This window comes from Pelophylax lessonae (genome assembly GCF_965119305.1).
Source record: "Pelophylax lessonae genome assembly, chromosome: 2".
Taxonomy (NCBI): Eukaryota; Metazoa; Chordata; class Amphibia; order Anura; family Ranidae; genus Pelophylax; species Pelophylax lessonae.
Genome location: NC_138769.1, coordinates 659,580,571 through 659,597,748, shown reverse-complemented (window position 1 = coordinate 659,597,748; position 17,178 = coordinate 659,580,571). Strand labels below are relative to the sequence as shown.

Below are 17,178 nucleotides of genomic sequence, written 5' to 3'. Positions count from 1 at the left end.
GTGTCAGTTCTTCCCCCCAGACACGATAAATAATACACATACTCATTTTGGATATTAGTGCTCAACCGAGAGATCCAAAGATAGAAACAACCATTCTGTGTAAATGAATGTATACCTAAAGGCAAAACTTTCTTTCTTTTTAGTTTTGTATAGAGTGGGGAGGGATTAGAACACCTGCCAGTTTTTATTGCTCTCTGTGCCCCCATTAGGGAGATCTATCCTCTCTATTAGGCCTGTTTACCATTATCATTAAAACTTAAATTAAAAGAAAATCCCAAAGTTTGAGTTGTCCCCAGTAAGGTAATAGAGGGGAAATCTTCCAACGGGGACACTAGTTCTGGTGACCTGGGGGTCCCCAAGAAATCTCCTTAAAGTGGAGCCCCACCCAATAGAGGAAGTTCCGCTTTAAGCACTCCTCTCCCCCAAATATGCCACATTTGGCATGTCATTTTTGGGGGTGGGGGGAACAGGTACATAGTTTTGACAGGTACCCGCTCCCGCTTCCTCTCCCCCTCCTTCCTTGCACGTCACAGGTCCCAGAAGATTGCCCGACCATTGGGCAGGCGCTGCGTGGCTTGTGCACGTGCAGTGCGCACCCAGCTGTGAAGCTGCAAGCTGTCACAGCCGGGTGCCCACACTTGCAATGCCGGCGCCGTGGAGAGAGAGAGAAGCAAGGCTGCGTCACTGGATCATGAGACAGGTGAGTGTGTGTTTATTAAAAGTCAGCAGACTTTTTGTATGTACTGACTTTTAATGAACACACAAATGAGTGGAACTCCGCTTTAACCACTTACCGCAAATCGACGTAGCTCTATGTCGGCTGCAATAAGTGGTTGTACCTGGGTGATACCTGCAGCTAGAGGCATCATCCCAGTACCATTTATTAGAGCCGGCGGTCGGCTTTCAGGCGGTAATGACCGATGCGGCTCGGGAGCTGCTTGATGGTTACCCCAGCGAGTGGGATGGTTACCCCCCCTCCCACCGTCCTCCGCAGCTCTGCCAGGTCTCCCGTCCCACCGGGAGACCCAAGCAACCAGTCGGCGCGTCCACCGGCTGATTGGAGTCCCAATCAAAGCTGGATGCGGCATCAAGCGGGTCTCCGATGACATAACCCGGAGGTGGCGTCCATGATGTCACGTCCGGGTTACTCGGCTGCTAAAGGCGCCGAATTTAAAAAGTGACAGTATTCAAAAATGCAGTTTTCAGCATTTTGAATACATGTAGTGGAGGGGTCTAGGATCTTTTAGACCCTCGATCCCTCCATAAAGAGTACCTGTCACTGCATATTACTGTCACACGGGATGTTTACATTGCTTGTGACAACAATAAAAGTGATCAAAATTTTTTATTTTTTAAAACCTGTGCTAAAATTTAAAAAAAGATAAAATGAATAGAAAAAAAAATAAAATGTTTTAACTGCCCCCGTTGCCATGAGCTTGTGCACGAAAGAAAACGTATACGGAAGTCGCGCCCGCAAATTAAATTCGCTGTTCAAACCACACATGTGAGATATCGTCGCGATTGCCAGAGCGTGAGCAATAATTTAAAAAAAGAGTAACTCTAAACTGGTAACCGTTAAAAATTTTTAAAGCGTCACCTATGGAGATTTTTATTGACCATAGTTTGTCACCATTCCACGGGTGTGTGCAATTTTAAACCGTAACATGTTGGGTATCTATTTACTCGGCGTGACTTCATCTTTCACAATATACAAATAGAAATGGGCTAACTTTACTGATTCGTTTTTTTTTTAAATGCAGTGAAATGTAATTTTTCCAACAAAATGGCGTTTGAAAGACTGCTGCGCAAATACAGCGTGACAAAAAGTATTGCAATGACCGCCATTTTACTCTCCAGAATCTTTGATTAAAAAAAATATATATAATGTTTGGGGGTTCTAAGTAGTTTTCTAGCAAAAAATACTGATTTTAACTTGTGAACAACATTTGTCAGAAATGGGCTCAGCCCTTAAGTGGTTAATTTGCAGGGATTTCCTCTCACTTCCTGTTTGGATATGGGACAGGAAGTGAAGGGAAATCTCCGCAATGGGACACAAATCTGACCGGGGTTATAACCCTCCCTTACTCCATCCAAAATGAAAAGAAAAGTTTTGCCTATAGTTCTACTTTAATGTATGAAAAACAGGATAGAGGAGGAATGGCAATTTGTCGTCTTTTTAAAGCAGATTCAGCATTTTGCCTTTTTTTTTCCTCTTCATTAAATTGAAATATTTCGCCTTGTGTCAGATGTTGTACTCTGTGTACCGCTCAGTCACTAACTAATGACATTTGTATTGCAGTCCATAGAGCAGCTAGAGAATGAGATGCTGAATGGACAGAAACTGCAGGGACCACAAACCTCAGCGGAGCTCAATCACATCCTCAAGAGCAAGAACATGGTGCAGAAGTGAGTATCCTGCTGGAATGGAGGAGATTAATCCTGACTTTGTTTACTGAGAATTCACTTTCTTTACTTCTTTTTTCCTGTCCAGTTAAAGCAGACCTGTAATTTCCTAGTGAAATAAATAGCATATACTTTGTAGATTCGCCCGTGGACTGAGAGAGAGAATTCAAATCCAAGCCATTTACGCTAAACAGCGAAGATGAAGGCTACTACCTATTATATCCCGACACCCGAGACTGCCAGAATACCCAAAAAGTGACTGCATGTGATTGGACGCAGTCACTGTTTGGCCCAATCATTTTTCACCTGGATCTTTCAGCAAAAGTAATTTGAGGATTGGTTAAAACCACTTCAAGACCCCAATAAGTATCTATATGTTGCAGCTTTGAAGTGGTTTACCAGGATTATGGCTGAAGATATCAGCCATAACCCCGGTATGTTTTTTGGCACCCGGCTTTCTTATAAAACATGAGCCGTTGGAACGCTTTCAGACCCCCCTCCTCGCATTGCTCACCAGTGTTTCTTGGGCTTAAAGGGGTTGTAAAGTCAGAAGGTTTTTTATCTTAATACATTCTATGCATTAAGATAATAAGCCTACCATGTGCAGCAGCCCCCCCCCCTAATACTTACCTCAGCCCCCTCTCTATCCAGCGATGTCCACATGTGCCTTGACTGTCCAGGGACTCTCCCTCCTGATTGACCGAGACACAGCAGCGGCACCATTGGCTCTTGCTGCTGTCAATCAAACTCAGTTAGCCAATCAGGAGACGGGGTGGGGCCAAACAGCAGCCCCGTGGCTGAATGGATACACAGAGCTGCAGCTCAGCTCAGGTGCCCCCATAGCAAGCTGCTTGCTGTGGGGGCACTTAACAGGAGGGAGGGGCCAGGAGCACAGAAGAGGAGGATCCGGGCCACTCTGTGCAAAACCAACTGCACAGAGCAGGTAATTATAATATGGTTGTTATTTTAAAGTGATTGGAAATGTCTTGTTTTTTCCCTATAAAAATAACAAACATGTTATACTTACCTCCTCTGTACAGTTGGTTTTGCACAGAGTGGCCCCGATCCTTCTCTTCTCAGGTCCCTCTTCTGTGTTCCTGGCCCCTCCCTCCTGTTAAGTGCCCCCACAGCAAGCAGCTTACTATGGGAGCCACACGAGTCAAGTCACAGTTCCCTGTGTCCATTCAGACACAGAGCCGCAACCTGGCCCCGCCCCCTCTTTCTCCTGATTGGCTGACTTTGAGCAGCCAATTGAACCGCGCTGCTTAAACAATGAGGAGGGGAGTTCTTTAATGTCTACAGGTACTGTGGTGGAGGAATCTGGGGGTCTAAAAGACCCCAAACCTCTCCTCTGCACTTAAAAGCATTCGAAACGCCAAGTTTAGCTGTTTTGAATGCTGTAAGTTTTTTGAATTTGGCGCCGCCAATACCCGGAAGTGATGTCATGTCATGTCCAGAAATGATGACCGGAAAAAGCCTGGTCTTCAAGTGGTAAAGGATAAAAATCGAATTGATTCCTCCATCCACACTAAACAGTGTGAATGAAGAAATCTCTCCTGCTGACCATTGTGTTCCGACACCCGAGGCTGTCAGTTACTGCATCTAACTGGCCAACAGTAAAAAATTACCGAGCCCAGTGTTGCTGACGGGGCCACCTATTGCTCTAATGTCAGACGGCTCATCAGGAATCATCTGAAATTCCAGCCACATTAAAGCGGAGTTCCACCCTGGATTTTTTTTTTTTTTTTTTTAATACCCCCGGGACAGTCAGGGCTAGTGCATTCCACAATGGCTAGCCTCTGATCTGTCCCGGGTTGCACTTACCTGCAAGACGAAATACTTACCTTGCAAACGTCTTGTCCAGCGCTGCCATCTCAGATGTGGGCAGCTTGAAGCCAGCGCGTCCTCTTCGGCGTCTTCTTCCGCCTTCTTTGGTCCCACGATGCTCTGCGCCGGCCCCGACGTCACTTCCGGGTCGCGCGCGTCACCCCTCCACAGCTTCTGGGCATGCCCAGAAGCTGTTTAGAAGGGGATGACGCGCGCGACCCGGAACTGACGTCGGGGCCGGTGCAGGCGCAATGATTCCTGGGAGCTATGACGTCCAGCTCCCAGGAATCATTGCAGAGCCAGGAAGTGACGACGGGCCGCGGCCGAGGAAGGAGGAAGAAGGAAGTAAGGTAAGTATATTTTCTTCGCTACGAGGTAAGTAAAAAAAAAAAAAAATATGCGATTATCCATTTCTTTTTCAGGTGACCCGGAGCGAGAAGATGGAGGTAAGTATAAAAATAGGGTGGAACTCCACTTTAACAACTTTTGCTTACATTTATTTATTTATTTTTCATTTACAAGCTATTGATGTTATATAATTGTTACAAGTAAGTTCCGGTTCACATATATGCGATGACAGACATTGCATGTGATTTGGAGCGCACTGCTCTGCAAATCACATGCAATCTCTGTGCGATGCAAATTCAGCCATACGGATTGCATGGCTGAATTCGCATCGGATTCGGACACAACTCGCACAGGACCCTTTTTTGGGTCCGCATCAGAATTGGATCGCATAGGTGTTCACACCTATGCAATCTGATTCATGTCCGAACTGGCAGTTCGGACTGCGATATGCAAACTGATCTGGGGGTGTCGTTAACTTTGTATTGACACCCCCAGCGATTCGCATTTGGCAGTGTGAACCGCCTGCGAGTTGAATGTGATGCGGGAAGCCGCAGTGGATTTGCAGGGTTCCCGCATCACATATGTGTGAACCGGGATGAAAGATTTAATACAGGGAGCTTCTATGACAGGTGCACACCATTCTGGGCTTTCTAATATTTTTCACTTTAACCACTTTATGTCTGCCTGCAGTAATATTACTGCGGCAGAGTGGCTCGTTATCGTCTGACGACGTAGTACTACGTCGTCAGACACTCCCCTTTCTCGGCGGCGCGCGCGCGCCGCCGGAGGCTCGCTCCCGCTGTATTCAGTCACAGCGGGAGTCTGGCCAGGGAAGGAGCAGCGGCGATCGCCGCCGCTCTTCCCCGATCGTCAGGGATCTAGTGTGGAGATCCGCCTGCTTGTGTAAACACAAGCGGGCGGATCTCCTAAGTGACAGGCAGGGTCAGATTGCAGGGTTTAGCATAGCTGAACCCTGGATCTGTCCTTGTGTCACACAGTCACCTCCGCCAACACACGTCAGTAAGCACCAGGCATACATTAACCCCTCCCTCTCCAATAAAATTAACCCCTTCCCTGCCAGTGTCATTTTTACAGTAACAGTGCATATATATAGCACTGATTACTGCAGTAATGTCACTGGTACCCCCAAAAGTGTCAAAAATGTCAGTCAACGGTCCGATCTGTCCGCCGCAATGTCGCAGTCCCGCAAAAAAAATCGCAGATCGCCGCCATTACGCGTTAAAAAAAAAAACACCAAAAATGACAGAAATCTTTCCCTTAGTTAGTAAACGCAATAACTTTTGCGCAATCCAATCAAAATACGCTTATTGTGATTTTTTTTTACCAAACATGGGTAGCAGAAAACAAATTGGCCAAAAATTTAAAAAAAAAAATTGGTTTTTACATTTTTTTGGGGGGGAATTTCATATAAAAAAATGTTAAAAATATTGTTATTTTTTCAAAATAAACGATATTTTTGTTTATAGCGCAAAAAGTAAAAATCGCATAGGTGATCAAATACCACCAAAAGAAAGCTCTGTTTGTGGGGAAAAAAAGGACGTAAATTTCGTTTGGGTGCGGCATCGCACGACCGCGCAATTGTCAGTTAAAGTCGTACAGCGCCGAATCGCAAAAAGTGGCCCAGACGTAAGGCAGCAAAATGCTCCGGTGGTAAAGTGGTTAAACGGAATATGGAAGTGATCCCTGTTCATGGCAGAGAAGTCCCTTCACTGAGTCAGTCAGCTGTCTGCCCAATGTGATATTCTGCTGTTTAGATCTAGTCACAGAAGAGAATATTCACAGCATAGCAGTAAACTAGATTCAAGATAACAAGAGAACAGCAGCCTTACACTTGCCATCTACTGACGGCAAGTGGTAATTATGAAGTATTGTTACGTATTGTTAATCATAAATGACCTCCTAATTGATTTAATGGTAAACACAAATCTGGATGCTATGGGTTAATGCAGCTTTCACTTGATTGTTGCCCTTTAGACTGCCTTATTATATGTGTACCTTTTATTGGAAGTCTGTTTCTTTTAAGTACATCTACGTATTATTAAGAAGTGTTGAATGTGCAGACTTTTGGAAATAGCGCACACACACAATGAAGAGTAAAAGCGGCAGCTGTTGGTCACCATCTTCCCTTCGGCTACCACATCAATACCTGGCACAGCAGGCTCTTGTTTTCCTCTCGGGGATGTGGAGAACTGTGCCGGCTGGTACTAAATTTGGTGACAGCGGGTAGCAGGATTCATGTCTTCCACAGACAATTCCTAAGGTTTCAGTGGGTGTTAATTTGCTGCTGGGATTCTATCAGTGTATTATTCTAGTTCTGCACAGTAGACTGTTCCTGTCATTGGATGTCTCCTTACTAATGCAGATTTATTAACCTGATAAATCCAAATAGAATATCTAAGGATGTGTCATGATTCATTCCTTGCAGCGCTCAGAGCAGTACCCCTGCCCTGGTCACATGGGTGACTTTGAACCAGTGGCGGCTGGTCATATGGGGCGCAGGGGTGCCGTCCCCCCTATCCATATGTCCGGCCCCCTAATCTACATGCGGGGCGCCAGCCGCATGGAGTTCAAGGGGGCTTTTTTTTTTTTTGCCATGTGATTAGAGCCAGAGGCTCTCACAGGCTAAAAAAAAGGGTGGGCTCGGGGCGCAGAGCAGTGCACCCCAAGCCCACCCAGTTGTGTGACAATAGCAAATGAAAATTCGCTATTGTCACACGGATCCTCCTCCTGGCCATTTAGGAAGCGGGTTTTGAGACCCGTTTCCCGATTGGCCGAAAGGAGAAGCCATGCCATTGGGCATGGAGGAGGGAGGAGACGCAGAAGATAGGGAAGAAGCCGAAGCTGCCGCCGCTGCCTGCTGCTGCATCCAGTCTTCTCCCTCTATGGTGTGCGGCCTGGTGTGGTCCGGGGGGGGGGTTATGGTGCGGTCGGTCTGCCGCCCCCCCCCCCCCAGTCCATGGAGCACCAGCCGCCACTGCTTTGAACAGCTGGGAAGCATAGAGTTCTGGAACAGCCACGTTTAATGGGATTTTCCATCAGGATTTACTTGCTTGAAGTCTAAAGTTGATTATACACCTAAAAGATTCTCTCATTCAGCCTAGCAGACTTAATGACACAAGTCCATTGATTCCCGCATCTACGATAAGGATGGAGGAATCTTTCCAGCTGGACATTGGATTCCTATAGCCGGCATACGCAACTGTCAGAATACCTGAATGGTGACTGCAGTCACTGTCCAGCCAACTTTTTCCACCTGGAGCCTTCAATTTCTCAATCGAAGGAGCAGTAGAACTAGAATGGGACAGAACCAGGGGTCCCAAATTCTGTGACATTTGGGTGGGTTATATTGTTGAGTAGCAGTCAGCTTTTCATTAATGTGTAAGTCCATCCTAACACTAAAATCCCTGCATCTACCGGCATCCACGATCTAACAGTGGTGTATTTAGGTTTTGTGCTGCCCTAGGCCTGACTGAACTTGGGCACCCCCTAATTTAAATATGACCCACCCCTTCCTGTAAAGGCCACACCCATTCATGTTTATGACCCGCCCTGTTATCTATAAACCACAGACTACAACCAGTTTATCAGTGCAGCCTCATCAGTTTTCATAAGTTCAGCCTCATTACTGCCCATCAGTGGCCACCAGTACAGCCCCGTCAGTGGCCACCAGTGCAGCCTATTAGTGCATCATATCAGTGCCCATCAGTGCTGCCTTATCAGTGCAGCCCCATCAGTGGCAGTCATTGCAGTCTCATCAGTGGCCATCAGTGCAGCCCCATTAGTGCAGCATATCAATGCAGCCCCATCAGTGAAGCTTATCAGTGCCCACTTTTTTGCTGCCCCCTGCAAAGTGCCGCCCTAGGCCTGGGCCTTGTTGGCCTAGGCCAAGATACAGCACTGCGATCTAACACTAACCTACCTAGCCCTGTAAAGAAGAAATCAGTATACATACCTTTTTTTAAGCCGATCTGATCCGGTCTACAGCGGCGGAAGCTCTGTAGAGGAAACAGCCAACAACGGCTGTGAAATGAATGGGAAGTGACGTCACCCATAGACTTAGAATGGGGCTTCTGTTGTCCGCCGTGTCCTTTGCACCCACCTCCAGAGCGAAGCCTCTGACAGCTCAGCGTGGGATCAGGTTGGATCAGCTTAAAAAAAGTATGTATAGTGATTTATTCTTTACAGGGCTAGATAGGTTAGTGTTAGATCGTGGATGTCTGTAGATGCAGGGATTTTAGTGTTAGGGTAGACTTCCCCTTTAGGCATGCAAAGGTGCAATTGTGATTTAAAGTGTTACTAAACCCAAAACAGAAAAATTTGTTTGTATAAGCGGTAAACTAGGCTTGTCATACTCACTGTGAAACCTAAGAGGTTAATCCTCTGCATTGTGTAAAAATGCTGTTTGATCCTGTCTTCTCTGATCCTTACCTTCTCCCACAGTCCCCAATCCATCTGCTGATAGAACAGAGACTTGGGGGCACTCTGCACATTCTCAGTTTGGTGTGTATTGCTAAAGAGTTTTTTTTTTCTTGGGAGAGTGCATGTGATCAGCACAGGGCCAATAATCACTGTCCAGACAGAGGGTCAGGGTCCTGCAGCCTCATGGGACAGTCAGAGGAGAATGAAAACTCCTCCTACAAGCTTTAACCAGACACTGATAAGTGTCACAAGACTGCTATATACTGCTGATGAGAAAAAGTATTTAGCAGTTTATATTTACTAAAATGATTGCATTTCCGTGTACTGTGGAGGAGCAGGTATAGTAAATGGAGGCTCCTGGGTTTAGTAACACTTTAAAGACTTCTGCAGAGAGAGTCGGTGATTTCAAGGCTATAGCCAAGATCTGATTCAGCTGTGTATGGCCAGCTTAAAGGGTAACTCCACTTTCACGGGGAAAAAAATAGCAAATAAAGAAAAAACAATATGGGAAGCAAGTCAGATTGTAACTGAACGTTATTAAAAATGACCTTTCCTTTTCAATCTGCAGCTGCTGTAATTTTCTGAAAATGCTATGCAATATGGCTACCTGGAGGTGTTCTGTACACAGACTGTGTACTGACCACACCCCAGAAACATCATTTCCTGCTTGTGTGATTGGCTCACCGATTTTCCCAGAAGTCTGCCTTCTGCCAAGTCAGATTTATGGCATCCCCTGCAACTAAAATGTCATTTTTGGTGAGATACTCCCAATAGGAAGACGTCTAAAGGGATGCAGGCCCCGCAGATTTCCTCATTAGAGCCCTGCAGGTGCTGCAGCTGGTTGATAATTATAAAACCACTCCCATTAGATTTATTTCCCCACAGGGACACACAGGGATTTCTTCAGAATAATAAAAGGTAGGAATCTGCAACAAAGGTTGTTAAAATCCTTGTAATGTACAGAGATCACCCAGAGGGAAATGTTTTTTTCTCAACAAAAGTGGAGTTATGCTTTAAGAGATTATACTTTAAAGGTTGCTTTCTATCGCTGACTGTCTCAACAGCTAATGATTTTTGAAGGTACAATTACCATTTTCAACCTGTCTGGTCTGTCTGGTCCTCAGGCTTGAATATCCGGTATTACTGACCAGGCCCCATGGCCATGTTAACAATTCTCGGTCTTTGTCTTTTGCAGATTTCCTCTCTTCACTGCTGTATATCAGATCTGCTATGAAGGAAAACCTGTAACAGAGTTCATCACATGCCTCCAGAATCACCCCGAGCACATGTAAGCCGGTCCAGTGAACTCTGACCTTCATCCTCTTCACCTCCTGCGCCTTTCAGCAAAAAAAAAAAAAAAGAAACTCAAGTTTTTGGACGTATGTTTGGATACAAGTGTCTGTGGGTGTAGCTATGCGCCATATGCAGACGTGGAGAAACGAGAATATACTTTGTGACTGTAATGATCCCATTGGCTGGATTGATAGAGATTAGTTGTATTCGGTGCTCATACCCAGAGGTTGCCGGGTTGAACTGTTTCTGGGGGTGATTTGAATATTTTAATGTATTTTCCTCAAGGGAATTTTTTTACCTTGTTTTTAAATAAAATGATATTATCATCCATGGTTCTCATTTAGTTTCTGGTCATTCCAATTCACCAGATATGAAAACCTCAATAAAACTCTATCATCCTATTAGCATAGGATGCTCTGTAGGAAGATGGGGGAAAATAACAACAAATGGGCCATACACACTATAAGATTTTCTGAAGACTTTTTCCTTCAGACTTACCAAAACCATATAATATGAGGTCAAACCTAAACACTTTCCATTTGTATGCAATCTGGCAGGCCCTTGCACTACATAGAAAAGGTAAGTCTGAAGGAAAAAGTCTTCAGAAAATCTTATAGTGTGTATGGCCCTTAAAAGCATGAGATGGAAATGCAGGCCACCCTTTTTTAACATTCTAGTTCTTCCGTTTGTACTGGAATACCATGGTCTGCAGTCAGGTATAAAATTCAGCCATTTGCCGATTTCTTCTGTAATATTAAAACTCTGCTGGGCTCATTTATAAAACGTACCGGTGCAGAGGAAGTGGACGCATGACCCATAATAATCAGATTCCAGCTGTCATTTTCTATGGTAAGCTGCTATGAAAAGCTTCATTGTCCTTTTCATTTGCCTCGGGTTTTATAAATGACACCCAGTGCATTGTTCCTGCTTAATGTATTGTCTTAATGTCCTGAAAACCCATCCAAGATGTTCACTGTGCATGAATAGAAAGATGTTTGATTAAAATGCACACTTGTAAATAAAACCTCCTGTGTACAATTCTTTTCATGTTCTCGTTTTTCATTGATTTATTAGCGTTCAGGATAATTATCTTTTGCAGTACTGAGCAAAGTGAGGACATGCACCAGACATCACAGTGGTGGTCAGCTTCCCGAGTATAGGGGGCTTCAACTGCAGCTCTAGAGATCACCGAGAGGCTGCACGGAATATTTAGTATATGTAAAGCTGGCCATACGGGGTAGACTTTCGTTCAAGCGTTACTACAGAAATTCAGCAAGATCGCTCATTGGAGCCTTCAATGATACCATCAGTGGCTTGACAAATTTCGTTTTTTAAGTCCTGAAAATTTTCCTTCAATGTTTTGATATTTAACCACTTGCCGACCGCCGCCCGACTATATACGGCAGCGGTCAGCCCCTCCCAGGCAAAGTGACGTGCCACGTGCCGGTACGTCACTAGCCTGGGAGCGAATAGGGGGCGAGCGTGCACCGCCGGAGTCGCGCTCCTGCCCCCGCTCGTACCCGACGAAGCCGGCGCGTGTGACCGGCGGACCCGATGTCCACCGGTCACTCGCGATCGTGGGGCAGAGAGGGAGAAAGGCAGGTGGCTAGTGTAAACAAAGCCGCCTGTCATTCTCCCCTGTGTAAAAACACAGATCACTCGATCCTGCTATGTAGGACCGTTGATCTGTGCTATTACACCACTAGCCACATCCAATGACAGTTAGAAACATGCCCCTAGGGACACACTTAACCCCTCCCTCTCCAATAAAGTTAACCCCTTCCCTCCCAGTGTCATTTTTTACAGTAACAGTGCATATGTATAGCACTGATTACTGTAGTAATGTTACTGGTACCCCAAAAATGTCAGTCAAGGGTCCAATCTGTCCGCCACAATGTCGCAGTACCGCAAAAAAAAAAATCGCAGATCGCCGCCATTACCCCATTAAAAAAAAAACAACAAAAATGACAAAAATCTTTCCCTTAGTTAGTAAACGCAATAACTTTTGCGCAAACCAATCAAAATTCGCTTATTGTGATTTTTTTTACCAAACATAGGTAGCAGAAAATAAATTGGCCAAAAATTTAAAAGAATTTTGATTTTTACATTTTTTTGGGGGAATTTCATATAAAAAAAAATGTGAAAAATATTGTTATTTTTGCAAAATTGTCGCTCTTTTTTTGTTTATAGCTCATGATCAAAAAAATCGCACAGGTGATCAAATACCACCAAAAGAAAGCTCTGTTTGTGGGAAAAAAAGGACGTCAAATTTGTTTGGGTACAGCGTCGCACGACCGCGCAATTGTCCCTTAAAGTCACGCAGTGCCGAATCGCAAAATACCCCCTGGTCAGGAAGGGGGTAAAATCTTCCGGGGCTTAAGTGGTTAATGTTTGATTTTGGGACCCAGGAAAGTGATATCATGTGTACACTATATTATAAAAAGTATTGGGACTCCTTTACACACACATGAACCTTAATGGCATCCCAGTCTTAGTCTGTAGAGTTCAATATTGAGGTGGCCCACCCTTTGCAGCTATAACAGCTTCAACTCTTCTGGGAAGGCTGTCCACAAGGTTTAGGAGTGTGTCTATGGGAATGTTTGACCATTCTTCCAGAAGCGCATTTGTGAGGTCAGGCACTGATGTTGGAGAGAAAACCTGGCTTGCAGTCTCAAATTTACCCCAAAGGTGTTCTATCGGGTTGCAGGCCAGACAAGATTCTCCACCCCAAACTCGCTCATCCATGCCTTTATGGACCTTGCTTTGTTCACTGGTGCGCAGTCATGTTGGAACAGGAAGGGGCCATCCCCAAACTTGAAATTGTCCAAAATGTCTTGGTATACTGATGCCCTAAGAGTTCCTTTCACTGGAACTAGGGGGCCAAGCCCAACCCCTGAAAAACAACCCCACGCCATAATCCCCCCTCCACCAAATGATTCAGACCAGTGCACAAAGCAAGGTCCATAAAGACATTGATGAGCGAGTTTGGGGTGGAGGAGCTTGACTGGCCTGCACCCCAACCGGATAGAACATCTTTGGGATGAGTTACAGTGGAGACTGCGAGCCAGGCCTTCTCATTAAACATCAGTGCCTGACCTCACGAATGTACGGACTAGACTGAGATGCCAATAAAGTTCATGTGCGTGTAAAGGCAGGCGTTCCAATACTTTTGGTAATATAGTATATATCTATGCATGGGACTTTATTAGCCACTCCCTAATAAAAAGTGGAGGATACGGAGCAAGCAGTAATAGCAGGACCCTGATAATTTTTCTAGTGATTGTGAAAATTCTTCTTCTGGATGAAAGCTGTCATAGCACATGCTTGTAAGTCCAATTCAAATTTTTCCAGAATGGACATTAGGGATGATTGAACGGTTCGGGTTGACCATCGGTTTGACCCGAACATTGGGTGTTCGAAATTTGGCCGAATTCTGAACTTTATGCGGTAAAAGTTCGGAATTCGGCCATCAAAACCGCCCAAAATGCAATGGGACAGGAACTGGGCTTTAAAAGTCCGTGACTGGCCCAGAAATATCAGTAAAATGTGATTGGAGTGACTACGGGGTCCAGAGGCCAATCAGGAGTGAATACGCCCCCCATACGCCCCCCAGTATATAACATAGCCCCGCCAAACTTTAGCACTGTAATACAGAGGCTGTGGAAGAGAGTGGAAGCAGTTGTTTCTCCTGCTGCTTGTAAAGCTCCAGTGTCATTTTGCAATTATTAGTGTGAGGAAAGGGATATGCAGTGTAGTTAGGGTACTATATACCACCATAGTTAGATTCAAAAATCTAGTTTTTGTAGGGATAGCTTTAAGTGTCAGGGTGACTGTAGTGTAGTTTAGGTGACCTGACTCTGCCATGTCAGGGTGACCGTAGTGTAGTTTAGTGTGAACTGACTCTGCCATGTCAGGGTGACCGGACTCTGCCATGTCAGGGTAACTGTAGTGTAGTTAAGTGTGAACTGACTCTGCCATGCCAGGGTGACCGTAGTGTAGTTTAGTGTGAACTGACTCTGCCATGCCAGGTTGACCGTAGTGTAGTTAAAGAGGTTGTAAACCCCCAACATTTTTTTTTTTATTTGCCACCTGCAAGAGAAACACATAATGATCTAGTATGCATCGCAAACTAGCTCATTATGCAATACTTACCTTAGAACGAGCCCCCGCCGTGCTGTCTGCTAACCTGCATGACGGCTGACATGTCCAGTCCCCCGTCTTCCGGGATCGTGGCATCCGACCATCTGATTGGCCGGAGCCGCGGTGACGTCACTCCCACGCACGCGCGCGGGAGCCGACGGTCACGGCACGGGGCTCTGAAGGAACGGCACCAGCGGCCGTTCCTTCAGAGCGCATGCGCCAGTGACGTCACTGGCTGCATGTAAGGTAAATATCTCTTAAGGCTCGGTTTCCACTAGTGCGACTTGCTGTGTGACTTGACACATGTCAAGTCGCACAGCAAGTCAAAACCCATTGTTTTCAATGGGGCACGTTTCCACTGCCGCGGCTTCAGTCGCCGCGACCTCAAAAGTAAATCGTGTACTACTTTTGAGCGCGACTTCCCTCTATATATGAGGGACAAGTCTAACTGAAGCCGCGGTTTACTTTTGCTACGAAGTCGTGCTAGAAGTAGCACGACTTCATAGCCGCACTAGTGGAAACCGAGGCTAAACGGTGCATGTTTAGGAGATATCTACAGTACCTATAGGTAAGCCTTATTATAGGCTTACCTATAGGTACAAGTGTCAGAGGAGGGTTTACTTCCTCTTTAAGTGTGAACTGACTCTGCCATGTCAGGGTGACCGAACTCTGCCATGTCAGGGTGACCGTAGTGTAGTTTAGTGTGAATTGACTCTGTCATGCCAGGGTGACACCACTATGCAGATTCTGGGTTAGGGGTATACATATATGTATGTGTATATATATATATATATATATATATATATATATATATATATGTGTGTATATACAGTATATATACACATATACTGTATATATATAAATACACACACACACACACACACACACACACACATATATATATATATATATATATATATATATATACCCCTATACAGAAGTTAAAAAAAATGCCTGAAACAAAAAACGCCCAGGTGTGAAAGGAGGGTAACACCATCCCTGCGCTACTGAAATTCTAATAAAAATTATATTTTTTTCCTGGTTTTCTGGTGGACATGTTACAGATCTGAAGCTTCACAGGTATACGTTTTAGACCCCCCCTCCCCCTGACACTAAATCCAAAGAAATCTCATTTTTTTTTTTTTCAATAATTGGTTCTCTATCAAAAACAACAATTTTTAAGAACTTTTTTTTGCCTGATTCATAGTCCCTGGGGCATGACCCAGAACCCTAGGCACTTTTTAGGGGCATTTATTGGGTTTTAGGGCTTAAAAATTGTGTTTTTTGATTCCAGAAGTCCGGGTCCCATTGATTTCAATGGGGTTCTGGAATCCGAACCGAACTTTCGTGAAATTCGGGTGTTCTGGTGGAACCGAACTTTTCAAAAGTTCGATCATCCTTGGACATCACATTAACTTCTCATCCTTCACCATCTCGCCACTTCGGTTAAAAAACAAAAAACAAAATCAAATTGACATTATTAACCATTATAAAATTGAACAAACTTTTGAAAACAACCATTTTGGAATTGAAAATCTGTTTATGGCGGATATTTACCCTCAATTACATGTTACCACCCCTCCTACCCTCTGCCGCTACACTAATCGAGCATTATTTTATTTTTTTTTCTTAACATTTTTTTTTTTTTAATTAAAGCCCTGGCATCATTCCCCTGCCACGTGCAAGTCATTTGCCTAGATGACTGACATGCACTTTGCGCACTCTGCAGCCTGGGATGTGTATGTCACATATCCCAGGAGGCTTAGTCTTTCACTGAGAAAGGAGGAGTTGTAGGGGTCTAGAGGGGCATCAGAGAGCTTCTGGCTGAACGAGGAAGAGCCAGCAGCTACCCGGTGACATCACAGAAGAAGATGGCAGCGCAGGACTGAGAAGGGGAGAGAAGAGAAGCCGATCTCAGCAGGAAAACACTGGATCCGCTGGGCAGGTGAGTATCTTAAGCAAGGGGTTCAAAAAAATTAGGGGTGGGGGGGGCAGAGTGAAGATCTGCTTGAAAGCAAAACTAAAAGGTTGCTACTTACCTTTCCAAGGTCCCTCGCAGGCGCCAGCATCTTCTCCTGTGCACCAGTTTTGGCCATCTTCATTGGCAGGCTTTGGATGACGTCACACCTGCACATGCAAATGATCTAGTCATTCTAGAACTCAGGGATTGGTCCGGCCGCTGTAAGCTGAGCAGTTCAGTTTACAGCGCAGGGGATCACTATGAGCAGCCAGGTAGATGTGTTTTATTAAAGAAAAGACATTGCATCACAGTATGTAACAGCAGAACTTTAGTCATGCTTTAATGCTACAGAATACTATCAGAGACTGCAAAGCTACTACAAGAGTTGGTCAGAGACTGCAGATGTTTTACAGAGTGGGTGGAGACCAGAGAAGTGCTGCAGGAGACAGTCAGAGACCAGGGACATGTTACATGAGACTTCTAGAAATCATTTAGTCCCATTAGAAAACAATGCTCCCACTCCACTTTGATGGCCGTACAATATGTACTAGATAGCTACAGGCAGCCTAAGACCATTGGTTGGGCACCAGGGGGCTCTAACATCAATAATACACAAAAACATGATACAATAGGTCAGTTTCAGGACAGGTTCGTGCAGTGCCCAGGGCAGGGATGCTGAACTGACCCCCCTCTTCTGCTCTTAATGCACGCTGTAGAATGGGTGTACCACCTTGTGCCCATTCTCTTCCCCCTTGCTCTGGTTGTCT

At 45.1% G+C, this 17,178-nt stretch overlaps 1 protein-coding gene across 1 annotated transcript in view; it reads left to right on the top strand.

Annotated features, from left to right (window-relative positions):
• Positions 1-10,382, top strand: part of GPD1 (glycerol-3-phosphate dehydrogenase 1) — an 82,066-nt gene extending 71,684 nt beyond the window's left edge. Inside the window, exons 7-8 of the mRNA XM_082248467.1 lie at positions 2,300-2,406; positions 10,214-10,382. Of these exons, the coding sequence (XP_082104593.1) occupies positions 2,300-2,406; positions 10,214-10,310 (204 nt within the window). The 3' untranslated portion in view covers positions 10,311-10,382. The remainder of the gene's footprint in view (positions 1-2,299; positions 2,407-10,213) is intronic.
• The last annotated feature ends 6,796 nt before the right edge of the window (positions 10,383-17,178 follow it).